The following is a 19273-nucleotide window of genomic DNA, read 5'->3' on the forward strand; positions in this document are numbered from 1 at the left end:
GGGTCCTAAGGGACAAGATCTGCCAGAAGAGCGCGCGCTCCCGTACAGCGAGGCTGAGCACAGACATTTCACTGTTTAGAGCGATTCACTGATCAGAGCGAGAGCGTCGCGAAAAGTCACAAAAGGAGTGTGTTTTTGGTTGCTAGGGCAAGACAACCCTGCACAGATTACCAAAAAAAAAACAGCATTAAGGGACCAGTGGATGGAGTTTATTTTTACAGAGCATCAACGGAGTTGTGCAAGTGTTTTTGTTTGTTCCCTGCATTTCGAAGATTCTTGTTTTACAAACAATGCCCAGTTTGACGACGGATTTGCGTATAGTTTATTTCTTAAGGATGATGCAATCCCAACGAAAAAGGGTCACGATCGTGTGTTGGAACCGCAGGCGGTGAGTAAAACTGCTTAAAATAGCTCTGCGTCCTTGTTAGTGCGTCCGCCTCCCATGCCGGAGACCCGGGTTCGAGCCCCGCTCGGAGCGAGTCGTTGCTGCTGCTGCTCTCTTCAGTTTCAGCCTCGGGATCTGATTCTGGATCATAAATAAACGGCTGAATCTGACTGTAAGCCATGGTTTGTTTTGGATGATGGTTTTTCCCTCACGGTAATGTCACAGCTTCCAGCCGCTGTCAACACAAAAGCCTACTGGCGCTCGTGATTCGTTAGCTCCGCCCACACGTCACGCCTCCAGCTGGTCGTGTTTTTCCGGGAAAAATCGGTACAGACTATCTTTCTCTTATGAATATAATAAAATTAAAGACTTTTTGGAGTTATGAAGGATGCAGTACTACTCTATATTTACTCAAGATTAACAGGATATTGAGTGAAAACGAGCATTTCACCCCCCCCCTTTAAGAAACAAGCTCTTTGTGAAGATTGAGAAAAGTGAGTTCCATGTATCAACTGTCTCCTTCCTTGTGTTCATTGTCTCCAATGGCAGCATTCAGATGGATCCTAGCAAGACCCAAGCAGTTCTGAACTGGCCTCAGCCTTGCTCTGTCAAACAGGTACAGTGCTTTCTTGGTTTTGCAATTTTTTATAGGAGATTTATAAGAAATTTCAGCTTACAGCCCTTACCAAAAAGACCTCAAAGCCATTTCAATGGACTGAAGGGGCTAATCGGGCATTTGAGCTGCTCAAGCATCGCTTCACCTCTGCACCCATCCTGACTTTCCCTGATCCAGATTTGCCTTTTGAAGTAGAAGTGGATGCATCAGATGTCGGAATGGGAGCTGTTTTGTCTCAAAAGGCCAAGAGGGACAATAAGCTTCATCCTTGTGCCTTTTTTTCACGTCAACTCACCCAAGCAGAAAAGAACTATGATATAGGTAACCGAGAGTTGCTGGCAGTGAAGCTGGCACTGAAGGAATGGAGACACTGGCTAGAGGGGGCCAAACACCCATTTGTCATTTGGACAGGTCACCGGAACCTTACATACATCCGGGAGGCTAAGAGGCTGAATCTACGCCAGGCCCGATGGGCTCTCTTTTTTAACCGCTTTGAGTTCATTCTCTCTTATCGACCTGGCTCAAAGAACTCCAAGCCTGATGCCCTTTTGAGACAGTTTGACATGCCAGATGTGGAGGACAGACCTGAGCCCATCATTCCCAGCTCCAAGGTGGTGGCAGGGGTTCAGTGGGGACTAGAAGTGGCAGTAAGGAAGGCTCAACGACAACAGCCTGACACAGGTAATTTATATTTTTTATATTTTATTTATATTTTACTACTGAGACCAAGAAAAGACTGCCTGCCTTTGAGTTACCTTAGCCTATGAGTTTGCGCTTCCTTCTGCACATGGGTCTTCTAAGAAATTATTCTTCCCAGTACATACATATTCTTTCATTCATCATTTTCAATGTATTTATTTATTTTCTAATAAAAAGCAGTAAAATTTCTACCCACGTTTAATTGTTTTTGTCTAATTAAATTTATTTACTAACTCACCACACACAATTATGTACAATAACTGTAATTTCCAGAAAAGCAATAATTTTTTGTGAAAATGGTAGTTCTGCTAATGCTTAGTTAATGATGGTTACTGAATTTGGATGTTAACAGAATTCACATACTATGTGCTGTGACTGGCCAATATTGGGGTCTGTTCATTTACCTACTATTAAGAAGAAATTAACATGCTTGATAACTCATATCATATTTAATGAAAAACATTAGTTCTCACATTAATTGATATACGGTTCTAGCCTCTATATGCATATATGCATGAGGTAATGTGGATTTTTATTTTCCTTTAATAATTCAAAAAGTATTATATGCACAAAATAATGGTTTTCTGAATTATGTAACATAAGCTTAGCTTTATCCAAAATTTAGAGTAAAGACCTTATTTTTTTGTGAATAAAGAAAACATCATGATCATGTATAATAAATCATAAATCATGATGATATACTCACCTTACTTATTGTCTTAATTAAGGAGTTGCTCATCCATGAAGTCATGAATGAAAGACTTTGAACTCATGATAGTTCCTGATAATTGATGAGATATTAATGTATAAACTAATGCATAATTCATACATTAATTTATGCATCAATTCGTGGTAATTTGTGTACCCTTACCATAAAGTAAGGGAAGTCGTGGCCTAATGGTTAGAGGGTTGGAATCCCAATCGAAGGGTTGTGAGTTCTAGTCTCGGGCCGGACGGAATTGTGGGTGGGGGGAGTGCATGTACAGTTCTCTCTCCACCTTCAATACCACGACTTAGGTGCCCTTGAGCAAGGCATCAAACCCCCAACTGCTCCCCGGGCGCTGCAGCATAAATGGCTGCCCACTGCTCCGGGTGTGTGCTCACAGTGTGTGTGTGTGTTCACTGCTCTGTGTGTGTGCATTTCGGATGGGTTAAATGCAGAGCACAAATTCTGAGTATGGGTCACTATACTTGGCTGAATGTCACTTCACATAAAGTCTTACCCAATTTTAAAGGCCTAGGAGGTGTATGAGGTACTTTTGTGTGCACTCCACTAGTTTTTTGCTAGAAGAGTGTCTTTGAAAGTTATTTGGGTGACAGCAGGTTAGGCCTTTATAGTATGAACTTTCAGAAGGTTGTGTAGTTTTGATATTGACCTGTTTACTTACAGGGTAATAAATTGCTGATCACCTCATAGTAAGGCATATTATAGTGTTCGCATAGCATTAGACTGACACAGTCTTGAGTAAACCAACTCAAGGAACCAAAGTTACACACATAAACAAAATGCTTTTAATGATATTATGAATTTTATGTATGCCACATTAAGTTAATCATGTATCAGCTATCCTGCTTTCTACAAATTGGTACTTGCCAAAACAACAACAACAACAACAACAACATATACATTGAGAAATAAATGTGGCATTTAACTTTACTCACCTTGTAATGTCTTCCATTAACTGGGAGGGGTCCGGTGGATAGAACTTTACAGCAAAATTTAATTGCCAAGAAGATGCTGTAAAAACATACAAAGTGAGAGCAAAAAACAAACAAACAAACAATCAAACAAACTCCCGGTTTCACAGACAAGGCTTAAACTAGTCCCAGACTAAAATGTATGTTTGAGGTGTATCAATTGAGAATATCTTGCTATGATATATCTTAAAATATGTCAGTGTCATTATTATATTATGTGTCAAGATGCACACCTGTAATGTTTTCTTATAATGGCAGTTTTGTTGCTTAATTATCTAAATTTAACTAAGGGCTAGTCCTGGCTTAAGCTAAGCCCTGTTTGTGAAACAAGGCCAACATGTTTGCAGAATAGTTGACTGATAAACTGAAAATGTTCTCATGGTTGGACAGCATTTAAGTGTTTTTTGACTGTAGCAAATAAAAGCAAAGGTCAGAGCAAGTGAAATGATCATGTACTGAACAAAACAGGGCTGTAAACATAAGCTAATTGTTTGAGTGAATACGATTTGTGTTATTTTTCTAAATCAAATTTAGAAAGGTTTTAAAAATGTTTGTTATCCTAATGGTTTTGCAGTATTGAAAGTGACATTAGAGTTATGTAAAATCAGTTGGCTTAAATGTATTCTACATATCAGAATAATTAGGCATAATTATGTTTTATTGCAAAATGTCTATGTTACTGTGTTACTAAGTTGGAACGAAATTTTATATAATGACACAATAGGAATTATGAGCTGCATCATAATACCCTTTTAAGAGTGTGTTTAATTCAATAACCTTATCTATGCAGCAACACAGAGTATGGGCAGTTACCCAGCTTCTTATTCCCAAACAGGAAACTAGGCTTACTTTGAGAAGGCTCTCAATACTGCACAATCATAAAATATGAAAGATATAGCCTCACACATTCAAACCATTTGTAGAAGCTTATTCATAATACAGGTTATAAAATCTGAAGTATGGGGAGGGGACCAATATTCACAATACAAATGCCCTGTAAATAGTACCTCTAGCAAGGGCCCATATAGACACCAAACTTCAAGTAGAATGCACCCTAATATCCAGAGATGAAGGTAATCCAGGCGCCTCATAGACCCCAGCAAAATCACATTCAACAAACAATGCAAAAATCTCAGTTTCTTGACAAAAATGTATATATATGGTCAACAATAGTCTTCAACGCCCTTACCTGCAAGAGCTCAGGACAACCCATCTAATAATAAAGTGGCTCAACTCCCAGCCTTTTAAAGTTCTGGCTAGATGTGACAAATGTGCCCTGGGCTTCAGACAACATGTCCTTCTAATGCAAAATCTCTCCACGATACACTGTCCTGGAGAGATAACAAAGTTCAGACTGCCAATACAGAGCCACCACTGCAACCATGAATGCCATGCTGTGCTCACTGAGCATGCAATTTGCTTCATGGCCTAAGCACCAAATTCAGTGACCTACAGAACTCATGAACGGCCTCAGAACCCAATAAAGCACATTATCCATGAACCTTGTCAAGCTGCAAGGGCACTGTAATGCAGCACCTTATAAGCAGTGCTTTAGCACCATGAGCCAATTAATTAAGCATGATTTTATAGGGCTTCAGAGCAAATGACCACTGATGCATTCTCATTGCTTCTTTACGCAGCTTTGGGTAGCTTTGTACTGCAGCAGTCAGATTGCTGTATATGAGGAACGATCGAGAAGTTCATGATGCTGGGCTAAACATTTCATACTGCAGAAGATTTACTATGGCTGCAGAGCTGTAGCTAAGCTAAAGTAAAAATAGAGAGACAAGATCTATCTATTTGTGCAAACAAAATAATAATTAACTAAATCTTGCACAACATCATAATTTATTCCCTTATTTTACTAAATCATGCACAATAAACCATGGGCATGTTTACATTGAATCAAATCTAGTGAGAAAGTTATTATATTGTGTGCATGATTTACTTAAAAGGTACGAAAGAGTAAGTTGTGCATATGATTTAGTAAAACGTGGGAGCAAATTAAGTCGTGCACACAATTAACTTTTTTTCCCCTGTATTTCATATACAGGCTTTGTAAAATCAGATTTTTAATTATTATTTTTTTTTATTTAGCCATTTTGCCTTTATTACAACAGGATAGTGTAAAGTACACAGGAAGCGAAATGGGGGAGAAAGAGGGGGGCAGGATTGAGAAACGTCCAGAAAGTCTGGATTCAAACTTGGGATGCCCGAAATGCAATGGCATTATATGTTGTTACTGCCTACTAGGCAATCAATGGCGAAATATTGTGCTTAAACATTTTACATGACATACAAGTTTACATGACATATCCATTCATATGAGTGATACTTACTTCTCATCTGTTTCTTGACCTCTTTGGACAGGTCCAACCAGTTCTGCAAAACACAACAGAAACAACTAAATCTTAGAGAAAATGTCCATACTGCCTTGTTGAATGTGTTTAGGAATGATTTGGTCTGTTCAAGAATGGTTGGTCTCTGTTTCTCTATGTGTCTGAATTGAAAGACAAAATTTGCATAAGGAGATTAATGCAAATCTCAACATCTGTCTTTCCCACTGTGGCTTTGAGTGTAAATGAGATGGTTTGTATTTAGGACATCATGGAGACCAAAAGAGATCAATGCACATCCATACATCTGCATGATCTTTAGCATAAGGTCGACTGGAACAATTATTCCGAGTCTATCAAGGTGGAATCGTGATCAGGTCTGCAACAATAAGTTAAACTCTGGTCACAAGGTTAAGAATTATTGCGGGAATAAAGTCTCTTCTGTGCAGGAAATTCCAGAATTTCATGGCAGAAGAATTGGAGATCAATCTTGGTGGAGATCCAAACACTGAGGGGAGAACTAAAAGTAACACAATTATAATTAGGGATGGGTCTGAAGCCCAATATCTTATTCGGAAAGTCACTGATAATGTCTTCAAAACAAATAATGTATTCTACAAATAATAGGAAAAAAGTTTGACACAGACACTTATCAAGTTACCGGGATAACAAATGAGCCAGGGCAGTACAATCAAAAAATCAGTGCCAATAAGTCTCTCAGAAATCAGAGCTGGTTTAAGTTATATCAACAAAGATACTGAATCATACACATTGTCTACTATTTGAGTTGTCTATTTAAATGTTTTAAATCTTGTAAGATATGATTAAACTTCGTAAAACTAAACATTTATCTCTGTCTTATTCTGTCCCAGAGCCAGTCCCTCATTGATGTATTTTCAAATATTTTTCAGATTTGCATGTATAGAAAAAGCAGTTTTGAACCATTAAATATTTTCTTTCATATTTAATATCTGATGTTACATATTACACAAAATATGGGGACAGTTGAAATTCATTTTTATTGCAGGTCATAGCTTAGAGTTTCAGTTCCTTGTGTGATATGATGAGAAACATAAAGTCTTTTTTTTAGGGCTCAAGCCAGAAGGGGCGAAGAGCCCTCTTGTTCCCCTAAGTTTTATTAGGGCCCGAGTACTGATGGTGTGAGGACCTTCTTGGAATTGCTCTGTTTATTATTATTATTATTATTATTATTATTATTATTATTATCATTATTATTATTATTATTATTATTATTATTATTATTAGGGCCTGAGCACCGATGGTGTGAGGACACTCTTGTATCTGCTCTGTTTATTAGGTCCCGAGCACCAATGGTGCGAGGACCCTATTGGAATTGCTGTTTATTATTATTATTTTTCTCCCCAAAGAATCACATTTTTGAAGGCCTGAATATACTCGAAATGTCACGAAACTTTGCACACACCTCAAAACTGGTGAAAATGTACGTCTGATATGGGTTTCAGGAGTGGGTGTGGCAAATTGGCTCAACAACGTCACCTACACATTCAACGAGCTACACGCATCGCCTCGAGCCACGTTTCACGTACATGTATAAAAATCGGGAACACACATGTAACACACTAATACCTACAAAAAAAGTATCTTTGAACTAAATCCTAAAGCCAACAGGAAGTCGGTTATTTTTAATTTCATCTGCAAAATTTGTGTCATTTGAGTTGTGAAGTTTGTGTCATTTGAGTTGTGCACTGTGCGTCTGTTTGCCTCTAAATGTCCAATAATTTGTATGTCCTGCCACTCTTTTTTCCGCAGCTAAAGAATCCAGCCGTATGTTGTACATAATGTCTGGAGAAAGCTTCTGGCTACATGACTGTCTCCCATGCAGAGAGTTCTCTTTTCTCCTCGTGTAGCATTTACAGTCAAAGTTACGGATTTTCTCCATTTCTCTGTCTTTATCCCCATTAAATTTTACTATCGATATATCCTCTGATATCTTACGGTCCAACTCGTCTGACACCAGTCCAATACATTCTTCCTCATCTTCATCTTCGCTCAGTTGTAGATTAGGGATATTATACAGTCTTATTATGCTGCTTTCATCGTCGCTCTGATCGTCTTCAGAATCAGTGAGCGCTTGTTCATAAGCATCTGGCTTGTCGAAGAAGAACTTCAAAACATTTTCGGTATAACGGCTACGGTTCAGCTCGTACATAATTTTTAACAAACAATATTGGAAAAATATATATTTGGGAGTCTTAGACCTTTCCAACGATATATAGTTTGTTAAGATTAGATTGGATTTGATTGTAATATAGTATAGTCAACGTAGGCGTCCCGTATACGGGACGGGTGACAATTAACAGGTTAAATATACTTGACGGAAGTGGTCCTGATTGAAATACAGACAGACAATGACACGTCCCTACTGCGTGCTATAATCTCCGACAAACTAGCTGATTTCAACCTCAAAATGTACGCTTTTAAATATACCAATACTGCTATCTCAAACACGGAGAGACTTCTTTGTGATATCAACTAACAGATTCTGCAAAAAAACGAAGATCACCAATTTAAAAAAAAAAAAAAAAAAACGCTTCTTTCTCATTTTGCTCGAAAGTTGTGCTGCCGACTTGTGTCACTGGTTTCCGTGACGGGTCACATATTTTTTAAAATAAATTTGGAGGTAGGTTGAAAAAGCCAGGTTTGGAAGTTTTAAGTAGTTGTACAGCTTGAAGTGTAAAGTTTATTCTTGTACACAGATATGGCATATTCATGGCAGTACACATGAAATTCATGTATATATTTGTCACTTAAAATATTGTAAACAGAAATCCTGTCGCCCCCTCTAGTGGACATTAAGTATTAAGGCCTTCATTGCTCGGGTAACAAAAGTCACTAGGCTTTTTTGGGAAGTTAAGACTGACCAGTTATACAGCAACGAGTCTGAAGATCTGAGCTGAATTTGGTAAAACATTAAAGTTATAGTCAGTGTCAATTACTCTTATAATAAATAATAATAATAATGTTTAAATATGATGTTAATAATGTTTAAAGAAGAGAAAGATGAGCAGATGACCACGCGGACAGGTGCGCGTGGTCAGTAGGCTTCAAAAGCATAATTGCACATGCGCAGGCAGTGTGAAGAAGCTAATTGCTACTCAAACCTGTGCAATCCGTCAATAAATGAATATGAAGACAGCGATGTGCAATTATTCTGGGCAATTGTTTGTTAACATGTTTGTTGCAGAGAGAACCATCAACCTGCACATTCAGAAGTATAAACTGAAGTATGCATAGTGATGTGTCGTTCTTGAATGATTCGTTTATTTTGAACGAATTTTTAATGTGACTCTGGAAGAACGAGTCGTCTCGGGGGATGATTCGTTCAGTCGCGCATGCGCAATATTCTATAGGTTCTGTTCCGCTAGTAGTAATTCACCTGTGTCAATCAATGCAGTCTTGAGCCGGAAAGAGAATTGATTAGTTCATAGTTCGGGTCAATCAGGTTTTTGACTCGTTCGTTAATCACATGACATACCCATACGCTAAACCCAATGCAATCTGAGCCAGAAAGAGAATTGATTAGTTCATCTCATGTGTCTTCGGGTCGAATCATTCCTTAATCACGTGACAGACCCATACGCTAAAACCATAGACAGCAAAATAAGTATTGAGCCGGAAAGAGAATTGATTAGTTAATCTTTCAGGTCTTTGGGTTGTTCGTTCTTTTGTCACGTGACGTGACAGCATTGGCTAGAGTTATTAGTTAATTTACAACCTTCCTTACAAACGGGTGCATAGTACTTTCTTTTTTATATAATAATTATGCTTTAAATGTTGTCCATATGATGGCGAAATCACTTTGATGAAGAGATGGTTTTTCTCTTTTTTTTTTTTTTTACAGTGGATTCTAATCTTCAAAAATGACCTTGTTGTTTGATTTATGTCTTTTGAGTTCACCATTCAGATTAGACTATAGAACTGTAATATTATTTGTTTAGGATTCAAAATGATATTTGCTTTTATGTCTTTATGTCCTTTTTGAGCAATCTTCTTGTACATATATTAGACCAAAATGTCAAGTTTGCCTAGGAAAAGCAAAACCAGCAAACTCAAAATTGGATTAAAAATGAACAAACTAGAATATAAATACTTTGTATTGTAGGCTTATATTATTATATAGCCTAGTGTTTATTTACTGATAGACAGTCAAAAGGACAAATTAATCAATATTTTATTTATAAAATAATAATACACCACAGATCCTGAAGAAACAGTAACAAAACAGTGACAGAAATGTCAGACCCGAAAGACTCATGAGATGAACTAATCAATTCTCTTTCCGGCTTGGACTGCATTGGTAGTGTATGGGTCTGTCATGATTAAGGAATGACATGAACCCGAAGACTTGTCGGACAAGAGGTGAGGTGAGCTAATCACAGACTGAAGACCCAGGTAAACAATGAATTAATCTTTTCTGTATCTTATAGCATTTTAGTTTTGTATTGTTTGTAGTGTGATCAACGTTTGCGTATAATAGATGTGTTGGGGAAGTAACACGTAACACATTTAATTACATTTTGCTAAAATGAATGAAATGAACCAAATGACTCGAAAAAAGATTTGTTCAATTTGCTGAATGTTACTCAAAAGTCTGAGTCTGTAAAATGATACGAACTTCCCATCACTAGTCTGCGTCCGTGCTGGCCGTGTAAGCATCCAGATTGCTCATCCGGAAAGTATAACAAAGGCTTTACAATCACAACTTATTTGTGCTGTTACTACTTTCGAGCTGAATCCTAATTGGTTAGATCCCGACAGCATCAGGTGCTGTATTTATGGGGAGTAGAATTATTTATTTCAGTGAATGTAATAGAATAGATATCATAATATTTAGGCTATAATATTATAAATCAGGTTGGTTTGTATTGGTGACGTAATATGTAAATTATATGCATGCGGCCCATGAGACTTGCACTGTACCATAGTGTGGCCGCTGAAAAAAAAAAAGGTTGAGAACCACTGATCTAGAGGTTTGTTAAAGGGCGTGTCCATGGCGGGCTGACAAATTTCTGTTTCGCCATGAAAAAGGAAGTTGCTGTAACTGCTGTAATCTGCCCCAAATTTCACATGTTCGATAAGAGTCCTGACCTGAACACATCTGAAGGCCAATATTCCATTATAATGATAGCGCCACCTGCTGGCAACATGAAGATATGGACATATAAATGACTTTGATATATTCCACTTATATTTATGACTTTAAATGCATATCTCTCACCATTCACCTGTTTACTAAAGCCACTCGCTGGCGATGACCCTGGGTGCGAGGGCCCGTTCATCACTGCTTGCAGCTTTAATTAGGGCCCGAGCACCGAGGTGCGAGGACCTTCTTGTATCTGCTTTGTTTATTATTATTATTATTATTAGGGCCCGAGCACCGATGGTGTGAGGACCCTCTTGGAATTGCTCCGTTTATTATAAGGGCCCGAGCACCGAGGTGCAAGGACCCTCTTATATCTGTTTTGTTTTTAGGGCCCGAGCACCAAGGTGCGAGGACCCTCTTGTATCTGCTTTGTTTATTAGGGCCTGAGCACCGAGGTGCGAGGGCCCTCTTGTATCTGCTTTGTTTTTTATTAGGGCCCAAGCACCGATGGTGCGAGGACCCTCTTGGAATTGCTCCGTTTATTATTATTATTATTATTATTATTATACTTCTCCAAAATGAATCGCATTTTTGAGGGCCTAAACATGCTCGAAAAGTCATGAAACGTTGCACACACCTCAGAACTGGCGAAAATTTACGTCTGATATGGGTTTCAGAAGTGGGTGTGGCAAAATGGCTCAACAGCGGCACCTATACACATTCAACGGTGTGTGCCTCGAGCTATGTTTCACGTACATGTAACTCTCCAATACCTACAAAAAAGCCTCTTGGAGCAAAATCCGAATCCCAACAGGAAGTCGGTTATTTTTAATTTAATGAGCAAATTTTGTGTCATTTTTGTCATGATTCGCCATGAAACAGGAAGTTGCTATAACTCAGACATACAATGACCAATCTGCCCCAAACTTCTTATGTTTGATGAGAATCCTGACCTGAACAGTTTGACACGACCATATTCAATTATAGTCATAGTGCCACCTATTGGCAACAGGAAGTGACATATTTTACGATGCGACAAACTACTCCTAGAAATTTTTGACATCAATGTCTTTTTTGTGGTCAGTCTAATCTAAAGGCCTGTGCAATGTTAAATTGTGAAGATCTTGAGTTTTCGTTTAAGGGCGTGTCCATGACGCCGTGACAAACTTCAATGTATCGCCATGGGAATAAAATATGTTATAACTCAGACATAAAATGTCCGATCTTCACCAAACTTCACATATGTGATAAGAGTCCTGGCCTGAACACATCTAAAGGCCATTATTCCATCGAGTGTGGCAAAATGGCTCAATAGCGCCACCTATACAGATTCAACGGAGTGTGCATCGAGCTATGTTCCACGTACATGTACAAAAATCGGTACACATATGTAACACAAAAATACCTAAAAAAAAGTCTCTTGGTACGAAATCCGAATCCCAACAGGAAGTTGGTTATTTAGAATTTTCTCTGCAAGATTGGCATTGTTTTTGCCATTTTCAGGGGTTGTACTGAGATTTATTCAGATCAACAGCAAACTTAAACAGTGTAATCTAAAGCCCTTTGTGATGTTAAATTGCGAAGATCTTGAGGTTTCGTTAAAGGGCGTGTCCATGGCGGCCTGACAAATTTTGGTGTTTCGCCATGAAAAGGGAAGTTGCTGTAACTCAGACATACCATGTCCAATCTGCCCCAAACTTCAAATGTTAGATAAGACTTCTGCCCTTAACAGATCTACATGCCCATATTCAGTTATAGTCATAGCGCCACCTGCTGGCAACAGAAAGCGACATCTTTTATGCTGCGACAAACTATTTCTAGAAATATTTTGACATCAATGTATTTTTTGTGGTCAGTCTAATCTAAAGGCCTGTGCGATGTTCAGTTATGAGGATCTTGAGTTTTCTTTGAGGGGCGTGTCCATAATGCCATGACAAAATTTGATGTCTCGCCACAGCAAGAGAAGTTGTTGTAACTCAAGCATAAAATGTTCAATCTTCCCCAAACTTCATATGTTTGATAAGGGCCCTGCCCTGAACACATCTGAAGGCCAATATTCCATTATAATGATAGCGCCACCTGCTGGCAACAGGAAGATTGACATATATATGGAATAAACATTGATATATTCTACTTATATTCATGAGTTTAAACGCATACTTCTCACCGTTCTCCCATTACTAAAGCCACTCGCTGCCGGTGAGCCCGGGTGCGAGGGCCCGTTCATCGCTGCTTGCAGCTTTAATTAGGGCCCGAGCACCGAAGGTGTGAGGACCCTATTGTATCTGCTTCTTTTATTATTAGGGCTCAAGCCTGGAGGGCGAGAGCCCTATTGTTTTCCTTAGGATTATTTATTATTATTATTATTATTATTATTATTATATTTTTTTCTAACGTTATGGGGGCTTTTGGGGTCCTTAACATGCTCGAAAACTCTTGAAAATTGGCACACAACTTGGAACCTGCGGCCATTAGGGCCGGACAGAGACTGATACACGGGCGTGGCACAGGGGCTCTACAGCACCCCCTGGAATTTGGAGGGCCATATATCATACATACTTGGTCGTAGACGTATGAAACTTGGTACACATATAAATCTCATCGATCCAAACAACTTTCGTTTTGCATGTCATAGGCTCCGCCCAACAGGAAGTTGGCTATTTAGGGTTTAGTATTCATATTTTTCGTCAAAGTTGTGGGGGCTTTTGGGGTCCTTAATATACTCAAAAACTCTTGAAAATTTGCACACACTTTGCAATCTGTGGCCTTTAGGAGCCTGCAGAGGCTGGGACCCGGGCGTGGCACAGGGGCTCTACGGCGCCCCCTGGATCACAGTCAGAAATGTTGATGTATAGCTCACACATACTTGCACATATTCATATGAAACTCAGTAAACATATAGATCTCATCGTGCCGAACAACTTTCGTATTGCATGTCATAGGCTCCGCCCAACAGGAAGTCAGCTATTTAGAGTTATGTAAAAAGCGCATGCTCTGGAATTTGAAATACTTGTCATAGGTTTTTTACTCGTTTGCCACCAAACTCGGTCAACATGATCTCAAGACATTGGGGATGAAAAATTGCCAGGGGATTTTTGATATCTCGAACGGTTTGCTCGTGGCGAGGCGTTGAAATTATGGCGAGAATTGAGAAACAGGACGTGTCTAATACCATCCACACACATTTCCTGATTTTAATCAAACTTAATCAGATTATTCATTGTATGATGTCGATCGCATATATGTGACTATTAGGAGTCAAAGTTATAGGGCCACCAACTGGCAGCAGGAAGTGTGTCATTTTCAAAATGCTTTGTATTCAGCATCTTATTTTTACTCGATTTTCTTCAAACTTCATCAGAATAATGTTAAAACACAGCCGATATAAATCTGCTGGGCGGATATTGATATCTAAAAATATTGTTGCCGTGGCAACATGTCAAACTTGAATACTTCTCAGGTGATTTTAAGGCATACTTAGAATTTCATGAAACTCAGAACACATATCAGTATTTATGATAACTAGACACTGGCAAAAGTTCATAAGAGGGCGTGGAAGAGGCACTCTGTAGCGCCACCTTTTGTCAAAAGTGGGGGGGTTAGTTTTAGCTACAGACACCAAACTCGGTACAAAAATTGTTCTTATCAAGACAGACAACTTTCTAATTCACAGTCATCAGCTATGATTAACAGGAAGTCAGCTATTTTGATTTGAATGTGGATTTTTTTTTTACATTTAGCTGTGAATTAATGCATACTGCTCAGAGGAGAGTAACACTATACACACCAAACTTTGTCTACATGATGCCAAAACATTTTAAACAACTTAAATTGCCAATGGATTTTGGATAGCTTGAACGGTTTTGTCGTGGTGATTTTTTTAAATGACTGTAAAAATGGAATTATTAATTGTCCTGCATTTTTAAATTCCAAACACTTCAAAACCTTTTTTCATACAGAAAAAAAGTCATTCTGAGTAAATATGGATAGTTTCACGACTTTACAACACTGTATGGATAACAGAAAATTAAAAAACTGTCAGACATCTCATCTCACTCTGTCCCTCTGTTTGAGTGTGTGTGCTTAGACTTCCATTGTCTGAGAGAAATAGCGCCCCTAGGTGCAATTCCCGGACTAAAAAAGGGAGGAAACTCTCTTTTGGTTTCACTTTTAAATCGGTTAAAATACAAATAAATACTTGGATTTAATTCACACTGACAAGCTAAACCAACATATACGATTATTACCAGGTCAGGGCTCATTAATAACTGATGTGTGGTCAGTGATAAGTGAGAAACACGAGAGATGAATCACCCTCTGAGCAGGAGCGTGTGGAATGATGAGCTCATTAAAAAAAAAACGAGTTTATTCTTGTTTTATAGCTACACAATTCACCAATTAGAACACACCAAGAGCTAAATTAAGATGTTTTTGAATTGTTTGTGTGAAAATGAAATATTTGCCGCTGCCTATCTGAAATCACTGCCTCCGATCAGCGCGCACAGTGTCACAAGTTCAATACAAACGAATTTATTCTTGTTTAAGAGCTTTTTAAAATAAATTATTGCCATAAATGCACACAATGCACCCATTATAACGCAACACGAGCTAAATACAGGTGTTTGTGACCCGTTTATGTGCGCAAGACTATTTGAAAGCGCAACTGGCAGAATAACATTGATCTCTCGAGCTGCAGGATTCTGCCTTTCGTCGTAAGAAAGAACACATCACAGACAAGATTATTTCAAAATACATAATAGCTTGGCTAATATAAACGAAAACAGCCACGTGAACATAAACTGTTGAGAAATAAATCTGAAGTGGATCTACTGGATTTTAATATTAAGTGACCGCATATACCAGCTGCTTCTGTCTTCAATTTTAATCTATATAAAAAATGAAACTCATTCATCTTGGCTGCTTTTTTAATGTGTGTACGTATTTATTTATTATTTTGCTCTAACAAGACTTAATCTGTATTTAATTAAATCAATAACATTTTATTTTACATTTGATTTGTCCATTTCTGCATCTAAACGCCTAAAAACCTAAAACATGCTCTATTATACTATTGTTTACAATTTCTTTATCGTCCAATTTACCTTATTTGTGCTGCAAATAATAATTTCAAATTAATTTGATACTGACCTCTGACATCCTGTGACATGATATTTATTTGAATTTACATAATCTCATGGATGTAACAGTAAATCTGTTCAGCTCACAGATCAAGACTAAGCTGTAATGCAAGCAGAACTTTCACAAATGCTTTTAGGTCAATAAAATCATTACAAAACACTTACAAATCATTTAAGGGATTTGATAACACTGTAAAATAATGTCTAATTTGTTAAGATTAGCAAATGCATTGATAACACTTTATAATAACTGCACTCATTAGTAAATAGTCAGTTCATGCTTTATAAAGCCTTGTCCCAATATTAATAGTCAGTAGTAAGCAGTTTATAAATACAGCTATAAATACCTTGTTCTTGGTTTATAAGCACATTTATTAAAAAGGAGAGTAAAGGGTCAATTATCTTCCTATGAAAAATAAAAAATAAAAATAAACAAACAACAAGCCTTGTCCCAATATTAATAGTCAGTAGTAAGCAGTTTATAAATAAAGCTATAAATAGCTTGTTCTTGGTTTATAAGCACATTTATTAAAAAGGAGAGTAAAGGGTCAGTTATCTTCCTATGAAAAATAAAAAAAATAAAAATAAACAAACAACAACACAGATTGATACAGAACTCAGAAATTGTATTGTGGATTTATGATAAACTCAGCCTGTAAATGAATTCATTCTCCTCCAAGAAGACACAAGTAGTTCACACAAAACTGTTTTAACATGAAGCCATATACTGAAGATGTTAAATTTCGAATGGGTGTAGGATACATTAAATGGTGTGGCCATAGCGATTTATTAAAGTAACATAAACAAATACAATAGTTATTTTACTATATCTTTAAAATTTTTAATTCCAAATCTTCATAATTTTTTATATACGTATAAGTCATCATTTGAAGGAAGCACAGTAAGTTTCATAGCTTTATCATTTTCAAGAGCCAGCATAAAATTAAAACTATCATAACATATAAATCAAGCTTGCAATTCTTAGTACCAATAATGGCCACCAGATGGAGCTATAGGATTACTTTTAAATAATTATTGTAGAAACAAGTAAATCATTTATAGAAATCTTTCAAAGAAAAATAATATGAATTTTATGTATTCTACTGATAAAATAACCCTCACTTAATTAGAATAACAAGCTGAAGTATTGTGAACTGTATATTAAGAATAATTCTTTATAGGCTTTATGGACAGACACGTTTTGAGTGACTTGAAGGTTCAGCACCACATCCTCTTTTACCAATGTTTAAAGAATTTATCTTACAGAACAGGTGCGAATGAATTTTGGATAGCTTGAATGGTTTTGTCATGGTGATTTTTTGAAATAACAGTAAAAAAGGAACCAGTAAAAGTCTTTTATTTTTTTAAAGTGCAGCTTCTAAACACTTAAAAAAATGTACACATAGAAGAAAAGTCATTCTGAGGAAATATGCATAGTTTCATGACTATACAACACTATATGGATGATAGAAAATTAAAAAACTATCATACGTCTGATGTCACTCTGTCCCTCTGTCACCGTGGGTAATGTGTGTGTGTGTGTGTGTGTGTGTGTGTGTTAAGTGAATTAGGTGTGAAACTATCAGGGAGCATTTAGTCTCCAGCGCCAACATTTTACAGAACTGCCACTTTCCTGGAGTCTCAGAATTACAATGTGTCAGGTTCTGAGAGATCTAAGATTCCAAAAAATTGATTTAATTAGAATACCATGAAAATCAGGGTATCTTCCGTCCATTCCAAATCCGTTTTAAATTAAAAAACAGAAAACGAAAAACTCAAGAGGATTCAAGTGAGAGAACATGAATTAAATAACGAGAAATGGAAAAATGGCTCGTTTATTCGTTATTCCATCTAGGTTAACAAACGGAAAATGAGTTTTTGACTTGATTTCTCATTTTGTCGTTTTGGGTTTAAAAAACGGCTTATGGCTTCAATATTTCATTCGCACTTGTGGGCGGAGCTGAAACGCTCCTTTCATCTGATTGGTCGGATCGCTCCGCCTTCAACTCGATCTTACATTCTTTCAGAATAAGAGTCTTATAAGAGTAGTGTCTGAAACCACCGCTCACTGTTAATTAACATAATATTTGAGTCAGATGTTGCTGCGCACATAATTCGTGCTGCTGTGACTTGCAAGTCACGCCTTTAAATTATTTCTAGGTTATAGTATTGTATGAATATTGTCCCACTGTAAATACAGTGCAAATAGTTTTGTCTCCTTGGATAAAAGTGAAGAGGAAATAAAAATCAATAATAGACTGAACATTTCCATGATAATATGTCTGTAACATTTACCACTGTCATCTTTTAAGTCAAAAGGCACTAGGTAGGTGTGTGCGACATTAATAATTAATTGGGAAAATGAATATAGTTAAATTTATTAAATAAATTAGTAATATTAGTTTTATTACATTCTAAACTTAATGATGTTTCTATTTTAGTCTTCTTTGTTGGCCTTGAGAAAGTCGACATATATTTGAACATGATTATCATTTATTATGAGAGTAATTGACAAGGACTAAAATTTTAATGTTTCACCAAATTCAGCTCAGATCTTCAGACTCGCCTGACTCGTTGCTGTAACTGATCAGACTTTTTCCTTCTCAAAAAATCCTAGTGACTTTCATTATCTGAGCAATGAAGGTCTAACACTTAATGTCCACTAGATTACATTTACGTAAATTTAAATGACAAATAAATACATTAATTTCATGTGTACTACCATGAATATGCCATATCTGTGTACAAGAATAAACTTCACACTTCAAGCTGTACTTTAAAACTTCCCATTCTTGCTTTTTCAACCATACCTCCAAATTTATTTTAAGATTTATTTTTTATTCACACTGGTTTATGCATTTAACGTTTGTCCATCTGGAACTTTTATTTTTCATGAGCTGTACATTTTAAGATGTACTCGGTGTTGATAAATCACATGCAGTGAATGTAAAGAGCTAATGTCAGGACTCTCAGTCCTCCTTCTAGATGGCCAGTGTCCTGCAAAGTTTAGCTACCCCAAATAAACACACCTAAGCTAAGCAAGGTCTTCAGGATCAGTAGCAATGTCCAAGCAAGTGTGTTGGAACTGTACTCTGCTAACATGGTTCTCCCGGTTCAGGACTGAGTTTTAAATCTATAAATGCATTTGTACAGTTGGGTGTCTGCATGCAGAGGTGTACTTCAGTAAGTACAATGTAAACTGTAATCTATAAAGACAAAATCTTCAGATCAGCATTTAGGCCACTGCCTTGAGGTCTCCATCCATTGGTCAAAACA

The 19273-nt window shown here is 37.2% G+C and overlaps 1 protein-coding gene across 6 annotated transcripts in view; it reads right to left on the reverse strand.

Annotated features, from left to right (window-relative positions):
* Window positions 1-19273, reverse strand: part of LOC127967982 (band 4.1-like protein 1) — a 363306-nt gene that overhangs the window by 140772 nt on the left and 203261 nt on the right. For all 6 annotated transcript variants that reach the window (XM_052568756.1, XM_052568757.1, XM_052568755.1 and 3 more), the window contains 2 exons: window positions 5738-5780; window positions 3363-3438 (listed from right to left, as the gene is read on the reverse strand). In XM_052568756.1, the coding sequence (XP_052424716.1) occupies window positions 3363-3438; window positions 5738-5780 (119 nt within the window). The remainder of the gene's footprint in view (window positions 1-3362; window positions 3439-5737; window positions 5781-19273) is intronic.

Source organism: Carassius gibelio, chromosome B11 (genome assembly GCF_023724105.1).
Source record: "Carassius gibelio isolate Cgi1373 ecotype wild population from Czech Republic chromosome B11, carGib1.2-hapl.c, whole genome shotgun sequence".
Taxonomy (NCBI): Eukaryota; Metazoa; Chordata; class Actinopteri; order Cypriniformes; family Cyprinidae; genus Carassius; species Carassius gibelio.